General features: G+C 43.5%; 1 protein-coding gene across 1 annotated transcript in view; it reads left to right on the top strand.

The window, feature by feature from the left end:
- Positions 1 to 8796, top strand: part of MED14 (mediator complex subunit 14) — a 98376-nt gene that overhangs the window by 58470 nt on the left and 31110 nt on the right. Inside the window, exons 7-12 of the mRNA XM_019523870.1 lie at positions 2946 to 3074; positions 3431 to 3538; positions 4409 to 4541; positions 5172 to 5322; positions 6840 to 6951; positions 7694 to 7819. Of these exons, the coding sequence (XP_019379415.1) occupies positions 2946 to 3074; positions 3431 to 3538; positions 4409 to 4541; positions 5172 to 5322; positions 6840 to 6951; positions 7694 to 7819 (759 nt within the window). The remainder of the gene's footprint in view (positions 1 to 2945; positions 3075 to 3430; positions 3539 to 4408; positions 4542 to 5171; positions 5323 to 6839; positions 6952 to 7693; positions 7820 to 8796) is intronic.

Below are 8796 nucleotides of genomic sequence, written 5' to 3'. Positions count from 1 at the left end.
CCCCCCCCCCCCCCCCCCCAAGCCATTTTCTATAGTTCATCTTTCCATTGGTGCCAAGTAGCAACCAGATTTTAACAGCTAGTGTTATGTGTACAAATGTGTTTAAATGAAAAACAGTTGTGGCAACTTCAGTATTGGGGCAAATTGCCTGGTGTTTCATTTTAACTTTTACTTTCCACAAGATAGGAGAGGAAAGATGTAATGGATTGAGAAGAACTTGTAATGGATTCAAATACACTAAAAGTGTTTTATCGTTTTTAAGTGGTATAAATGTTTCATCTGTTCATGGTCAAGGGTTCAGTTACCTATTTTTCCACAAACTTCCCTGGTGTCTCAGTGCCTCATCGTCAGAATGAGGCACTGGATAATACTGATCACGCAGGTATCACAAAGGTAATATTCCAAAGACCTAAATGCCTTAAATATGCTTTGTTGTGTTTAAGGGATTTTGCATAGATACATAGATGCTAGGGTTGGAAGGGACCTCAAAGGATCATCAAGTCCAACCCCCTGCCAATGGCAGGAAAAAGTGCTAGGATCATGTGACCCCAGCCACGTGCATGTCTGCCTCCTCTTGAAGACCCCCAAGGTAGGGGAGAGCACCACCTCCTTTGGAAGCCCATTCCAGATTCTGGCGACCCTAACCATGAAGTTCTTTCTGATGTCCAACCTAAATCTACCCGTTATCAACTTGTGGCCATTGTTTCTGGTTATTCCAAGGGGTGGTCTGAACATTTCCTATTCCCTGCTGCCCTTCCCTCCCCTGCCCTCCTCAATGAATTTGTATGCTGCCACAAGATCCTGCCTCAGCCTTCTCTTGCGGAGGCTGAAAAGGTCCAGGTCCCTCAGCCTTTCCTCATAAGGCCTTCCCTGCAGGCCTCTAATCATACGAGTGGCCCTCCTCTGGACCCTCTCAAGGTTGTCTCCATCCTTTTTTGAATTGTGGTGCCCAGAATTGCACACAGTACTCCAGCTGCAGCCTGACCAGTGCCGCATAGAGGGAGCATCACCTCCCTGGACTGGTTTGTGATGCGCACCTACTAATGCATGACAAAGTACGGTTAGCTCTGCTAATTACTTCATTACATTGACAACTCATGTTCATCCTGGAGTCAGCAGTGACTTGGAGATCTCTCTCCTCTGCTGTGCTGTTGAGAGGGTCATCTCCCAGCCTATAGGTGTGCGGGTGATTCCCTTTTCCTAGGTGCAGCACCTTGCACTTGTCCTTGTTGAACTGTATCCTGTTGTTCTCTGCCCACTTCTCTAACCTGTCCAGGTCTACCTGGATTCGGTTTCTTCCTATTAGTGTGTTTGCTTTTCCCCATGGTTTGGTGTCATCTGTGAATTTTAGATAGAGTGCTTTCCACGCCCTCATCCAGGTTGCTGATGAACAGCACTGGCCCAAGGACTGAGCCTTGGGGGACCCCACTGCTCACATCTTTCGAGGTCGATACCAACCCATCCACCACCACTGGCTACAACTCTTAAGCTGGTTTGCCACCCACACGACTGTGTAGTCATTTATGGCACAGCCATTCAGTTTGTTTATAAGGATCGGATGGGATACCGTGTCAAAAGCCTTCTTAAAGTTCAAGTAGATGACATCTACCTTGATTCCTCTCGTATCTAAGCTCTTAGTGACCTGGTCATAGAAAGAAACAAGGTTAGTCAGGTAGGATCGGCCTGCTATGAACCTGTGCTGGTTGCCCTGTAGCATAATATTACCTGCTGGATCCTACAAATGTGATCCTAGATAATTTTTTCAAGGATTTTCCCAAGCATAGAGGTGAGACTAACCAGCATACTTGAAGATATAACTGAAAGACCAAACATGACATGGATAACTTTCATTAAGGCTTATTACATGTACTAGGTTACAGCCTGGTAGGGTTTGTTCATAGACTGGTATATGCTTGACATGTGGTTTGGGGTAGGTATACAGGTTACTTTGTGTATTGAGTAATAAAAAAAATGAGGCTGGACATTTTGCTGATTATAGCTGTACCATAGCCTTTTTCTCTGTGGTGGAAATGCATCATGAGCAGATCCAAGGAGGTGATCTTCCCTCTCTATGCGGCACTGGTCAGGCTGCAGTTGGAGTACTGCATCCAATTCTGGGTGCCACACTTCAGGAGGGATGTGGACAGCATTGAGAGGGTCCAGAGGAGGGCCACTCATATGATCAGGGGGCAGCAGGGCAGGCCCTACAAGGAGAGGCTACAGGACCTGAACCTGTTCAGCCTCCACAAGAGAAGGCTGAGAGGGGATCTGGTGGCCATCTACAAACTGGCCAAGGGGGACCAGCAGGTTATGGAAGAGTCCCTGTTCCCCTGAGCAATACTGGGAGTAACAAGGAATAATGGCCATAAGTTGACTAAGAGTAGGTTCGGGCTGGACCTCCGGAAGCACTACTTCACAGTCAGGGCAGCTAGGATCTGGAACCAACTTCCAAGGGAAGTGGTGCTCACTCCTACCCTGGGAGTCTTCAAAAGGAGGCTAGACAATCGCCTAGCCTGGGTCGTTTGATTCCAGCATTCTTTCCTGCCCATGGCAGGGGGTCGGACTTGATGATCTACTCAGGTCCCTTCCAACCCTACCAACTATGAAACTATGAAAACATCAGTTAAATCATTGGTCATGTTACTTCTTAGGGTTTGTAATATGTTCAGATACTACAGTATACTAAACTAGTAGTAGTGTTACAAGTGATGATTAAAGGAATACTGTTCAAGGAAGCTTATGTGGGATCCACCCAAGCTGTATTTGCTAGCGTTCTCTCTCTTTCTCTCTCATGAACATTTTAATAATTCACAAGATTTATTTTTTTAAATCTGTGCAACAGATCAGGGGCTATGGAAGACTAGTTCATTTGTAGACTGGGAAACCTCTTGCTTCAGAAAAGCCTTAATGTAACATACCAAACATAAACTCACAATTTTTCACAGCTAATGGCCGTGTGAAGTTTCGAGTTGAAGGGGAGTTTGAAGCCACATTGACAGTGATGGGAGATGACCCTGATATTCCCTGGCGTCTTCTCAAATTGGAAATTCTGGTCGAGGACAAAGAAACTGGAGGTAAAATAAAGTCTTCCGTCTTGCATAATGTTGCTCTGGTGGTCTTTTTTCCAAAATGATTCATTTTAGTAACGGAGTATAAAAAAAATAGCTGCACAGCCTATTTTTGTGCAACGCTAATCAGAAATTGAGCATGCATCCCCCTCCCCCACCCTGTGAATAGTATTTCCTCAAATAAACTGAGAATCCTGTTTACTCCCCAGTAAAAACCCAAGTCACCAAATACTTCATAGATTTTATTTCTTTTCATGGTTTCTCCATATGGTAGTTTTTGTTCGGATTTTTGTTCCTCTTTGTATATACTCGATGTCTAGATTTTCTAATATGATAAAATTTCCATTTTTAATTTATGGAAGATGGTCGAGCCTTGGTTCACAGTATGCAAATCAACTTCATCCATCAGTTGGTCCAGTCCAGACTCTTTGCTGATGATAAACCACTTCAGGACATGTACAACTGTTTACGTATCCTTCTAAAGGCTGCTTTCCAGAAGAATTCATATGGAAAGGGGTCACTCTCTAGTGGCCGCATTCCAGGAAAGAACAGATATTCTATTAAACTAAAGAAGACAGTCCATTAGTGGACTGGAAATGGTCTCTTGAGAGAGTGTTATCTTTGTATCACTATGAAAGATGCCTTGCCTGAAGCAGTGTTTAATATTAATTTAGCTTATACGGTATTGTTGACTTAAATATACAGGTCAGCTGGAATGAGATAAACAGGATGGGTAACTTTACTTCCCATAAACAAAATTGTATACTATATTAAATATGAGATAGATGGGTAGTCTGATGCTAGTTCTGCCCCCCCTTCAAGACATAATGGCTAACAATTTTTACTACCAAAGTGTAGCAGTTTTGTGCTGACTTGCTGCAATTTTGTGAATAAGTGGAAGACAGCATGCAAGAGCTCATTGCACTGACTTAATTCACACAAGGGACAGTTACTGGTATAATAGCAAATACTTTTTAATTGGTAGAAGTGATTATATCTAAAGTATTATCAGAAGATTTTTATCTCTGCATACCCATGGAGCATGAGTTTTCCTGTTCGGTTGTTTGTACCTGATAAGTCTCTTCACCAAAACACAGTCAAACTTAAATCTCTAAATACTTCTATGGTACCCTTGTCCCAGTGCTCAGTCTTAAATGAGTGGGCACATAAACAACTATTCAGACTTGTGAATGCTGCTCACAACCCTTAAGAACTTGTTCTGAGGAAAGCTATGAGTAGGTACAGCATGTGATCCAAGATGTATAGATACCTTGCATGAATCTGTATAGTGTACAGAGACTAGGTGTGGAGTTTTTTATTTTCTTAACTTTGTTCTGTAGATTCTTTCTGCTTAGCACTTCAGTTAGAAGTCTTACATTCACAAACACTAATGTTAATCCGAGAGCGATGGGGTGACCTTGTGCAAGTGGAACGGTATCATGCCGGGAAATGTCTTTCGCTCTCTGTTTGGAAGTAAGTAATTTCCAAGGATTGACAGTTGCTGGTGGACAGGTGAGATTTAGAGTATATGTCAGTGTATTTGCAGTGCTAAACTTGGATTTCTGAAAGGCAGTCTCCTAAGCTCCCATATTAATCATTGAATTATGTGGCCTGAATTCCAGAGGTACTAAGCAACCTGCTTTTTGCATTGATTTGGGCAGGGAATGGGAGTGGTGTGTGAGGGACTCAGTACTTATTAAATTGACTTGCATTTACTCTGATGCTTAAACATGCCAGTTAGAACATTCCCTTCTTTAAGCAGTAACTAAAATCAATACTGTTTTATTATTATGCTTACTAGTGTAATTAAGGTACTATTTTGATTCATTTAATCTTATTTGCATTAATTTGAAACCTTGATACTGCATGTGAGTAGTGAGTGTTATAAGCTAATCATATGTTTTAAATATTCACTTCAATTAATGTGTCTTTTCTAGTCACTTTTGATATAGTCCTTCTGGTTTAGTTTTGCTTTTTGTGCAGTGCCATAGCAGTCAGTATAAGTCAATGAAGTATAGTCTTCCTACAGTAGCTGTGCATTAGTGAGGAAAAACTTCAAGCGCTCTTAAAATGTAGTTACTTAATTACCTTTTTTATTTTAAGCCAACAGGTGCTTGGGAGAAAAACAGGGACTGCATCTGTTCACAAGGTCACTATTAAGATTGATGAGACTGATGTCTCAAAACCCTTGCAAATATCTCATGAACCCCCACTTCCAGCCTGTGATTCTAAACTGATGGAAAGAGCCATGAAGGTAAGGCTTTCTAGCTGGAGTAAGCGTTAATTTCCTTGCACAAGAATTTCAGGATAATCAGGACTATCAGTTGTAAAAGTATATGTGAAGCTATTACGTGATGTGGCAACAAGCAAACATAGGCTGTCAGGTATAACTTCATGTTTTGTAAGTTTGGGCTGTGTAGCCTTAGATGCCACATTACAATGTATTGCTAATTATTAATTTCATAGCCCTCTTTATACAAGGATATATGTCTGTACAGGCAAATGATGGTGTCATTGTAGCTTGGGTAGATATAATCTAGCTAGCATGGCTAAGCAGTAGCATTGAAAACATGGTAGCACAGTGTTTATACGCATGTTGAAGATCCTGTATATCAGTTGATTAACCTGTGCGTAAGTCTGTGCCACTACAGCTTCATTGCTATTGTTATTTGTGCTAGCCAGACAAAAGCTAGCATGCCTGTATAACAATTACATCTTTATTTACTTGTGTGGTGATTTCTTTTTTAGTATAGAGAGGGTTCCTTTCTGGCTTAGCTAAATGTCATTTCAGAAACAGTATTAAGCCAGCGGTGGGCAAAATACAGCCTGTGGGCTGGATCCGGCCTGCTAACTGACTGGATCCAGCCTGTGGCTGTACCTGTGGTGCTCTACATGGGGCCAAGCCTTATCCACTTTTACCAGGACAGCCAGTGCTGCGCTTCTGTCAGAACCCTCTGGCCCAGGCCATGGCCAGCCTCCATAGCTTCTGGCAGAGCTGTTCCCAGTGCGGCTGCAGCCAGCTAAATGCTGCTCTGCTCCCCTCGCCTCCCCAGTGGGAGTCGCCCAACTGAAGCTTCTTTCCCCTTCCCCTCTCCCCACAACCTGCCTGGAGTGGCACAGGAGGGGCTGCCCCTGGAGGTGAGGGGAGCAGAGCAGCACCCAGGCGGCTGCAGCTACATTGGAAACAGCCCCACTGGTAGCTGTGCATGCTAGCCGGGGTCTGGGCCAGAGAGGCAGTTCTGCTTCCATTGCCTCCCGCTGTAGCTGCTGCATCTGCTGTTGCCATGCTGCTCTGGGTAGGCAGGGGAGGGAAGCTCCTGCCGAGCTTGTGGAGCTCCTAGCTCCCTGCTGCCTTTTACCCACTCTGCCCACCAAAACTTCTTATGTGGCCCTTGGGCCCAAATAATTGCCGACTCCTGTATTAAGCTTACACACACTCTTTTGGTAGAAATAGATGCAGCGTGATAATGGTGTCATGTGTGAAATGCTTGCATGTAAACCAGCTCAGAGTTCTAGTTGTTTCTTAACACTGGAAGTGGAACAGGTTTCTCTTATGTAGGCAGAGCTGGTTATTATGATATTGTTCTGTCATGTCAATTGAAGGCACAGAGAAAGTGAAAGTAAATTCTTTGGTTCACTGGAAGATTCTCAATGTAAAATTATTTTGCTTTAAAAAAAGAAAAGAAAAAAAAAAAGAAAGACTTTTTCCAATGTGCCCTAGGGTCCTCTAGTAGTCCATTTCATTTTTATTTTAAACTCTTATTTGTACAGATTGACCACCTATCAATAGAAAAACTCTTAATAGATAGTGTCCATGCAAGATCGCATCAGAAACTCCAGGAGTTGAAAGCCATTCTTAAGAACTACAATGTTAATGACAATTGTATGTATTTTCTCCTGAACTCTCTGTTTTAATCGTATTCCTTTAACTGTGTATGCAGATAGTCTGGTCTTCCCCGACTCTTACTTCTCAATTGCTTTTCTTTTCCCTGGTCATTCCAGCAGCTCTTCATGAAACAATAGAATAGAGGAGAAATGTTTTCAAAAATAGCAGAGGCATGGCTTTTAAACAAGCATTCATTGTTGCTTGCTGAAAACTTGCAAAATACTCAACTGGTTCCCAGTAGACAATATTCTTCTTTACATGTAGTACAGCATCTGAAATATGTAGCATATTATGCTTTTGGATCTAAGAGGTAACATTTAGATTCAAAATAAAATGGTAGTCTGTTCATTGACTTTTACCTACGTTTTTGATTGACACTTGATCTGGTTCAACTTGTGTTGAAACTGATAGGACTTGATTTGGATCTATAATCTTGATCTACCTTGTTACTAGGTATTTAGAGGTTTATGACTCGTTTCTCTCTTACCTGTAGTCTGTTTTTTCTGGATCCTGTTCTATCATTAACTATTTATTTGGACATAGTGCTTTTATTCAGAGACTCCCTTCTTACATGAGAAATGTGGCAATGTCCAAGGAGTCCTGCTGAACTTGAACCTGATGGGATTACACGTATAAGGATTTGTACCCCTAGTTTTGGTGATTATTTGTTGTGGGCTGTGAATTAAGGAAGTAGGTTTGAGCCTTGTGCGTCAGTGTAATAACTTTGGTTTCTATTTAGCATTTATTGAGACGGCTCTTCCAACTCTTGTTATTCCAATATTGGAACCATGTGGCCGCTCTGAATGTCTACATGTTTTTGTAGACCTTCATTCTGGAATGTTTCAACTGATGCTTTATGGAATTGGTAAGTGGTTAAAACAGGTCATATTTAATACCTTGTAAAGGTATCTGACGTATATCTGCTTTGTGAATAAACTGTGTGGGAGATTCGTTCAACTCTGTAGAACTATGTACATAAATGGAGCTTACATGAATGGATACCATGTGTACATGTGCACACACGTTATCAGAAGCTGTAGTTCCATAGATGGATGGCTGATTAACACTGAGTGACAGTGACTACCAGCATCTGGTACTGCAGGAACACAGCTACGCTGCTTCTGGTTGGCAGGGGTAAGCTAGCGTGCTTAGAACAGTCAGATGTGTATGTGTGAGGTGCCACTGCCAGGTTTTGATAACTTTATAATCTAGATTTGACCTAACAAAATAGAAATGGATCTTTAGCGTAAGGATGCACTGATAGAAATTTTTGGGGCTGATACCGATAGCTGATTTTTTTAAGGAGGCATATCAGCTGATACCGATCCGATTTCCGATACACAGCCTGGTAGCTTGAAGAGCAGTGTCTGGCTAGTAAGTCTGTTGTGGTGGAAGTAGAGAGGGAAGGGACGTTGCATGGCAGGGGCAAATCAAGGTGCCTGCGGTGATGGAGGGAGTGGGGGTGGGGCATGGGATGGAGTTGCGGCTTGTCTGGGGGCCTAGGGGGTGGGGTACGGCAGTGGCTCCCACCACTACGCACCCTAGGAGGCATGGGGGGGTGTCCAGATTTGCGTGGGGTGGGGTGGGCTACCACTGCAGGCTGGTGGTGGCACCAGGCTATTCTCAGTGGGGGCTGGGCTAGGCTGGGCTGTGCTCAGGGTGGGCAGCAGAGGCAATGGGTTACAGGGGGAGCTGCAGCCACCCCAATCTTCCCTCCTCGTGCCACTGCTCGCCCTGAGCGCAGCCTGGCCCAGCCTCTGCCTGGAAGAGCTTGGTGCAGCCCTGGCCCCAGCTCTGCAGCAGCAAAAGCGCCCCCCCCCCCCCCCCCCCCACCACCCCCAC

Source organism: Gavialis gangeticus, unplaced genomic scaffold, assembly GCF_001723915.1.
Source record: "Gavialis gangeticus isolate Ggan-Ray unplaced genomic scaffold, GavGan_comp1, whole genome shotgun sequence".
Taxonomy (NCBI): domain Eukaryota; kingdom Metazoa; phylum Chordata; order Crocodylia; family Gavialidae; genus Gavialis; species Gavialis gangeticus.
The sequence above is the reverse complement of the archived record's forward strand: the minus strand, read 5'-3'. Positions and strand labels throughout refer to the sequence as shown.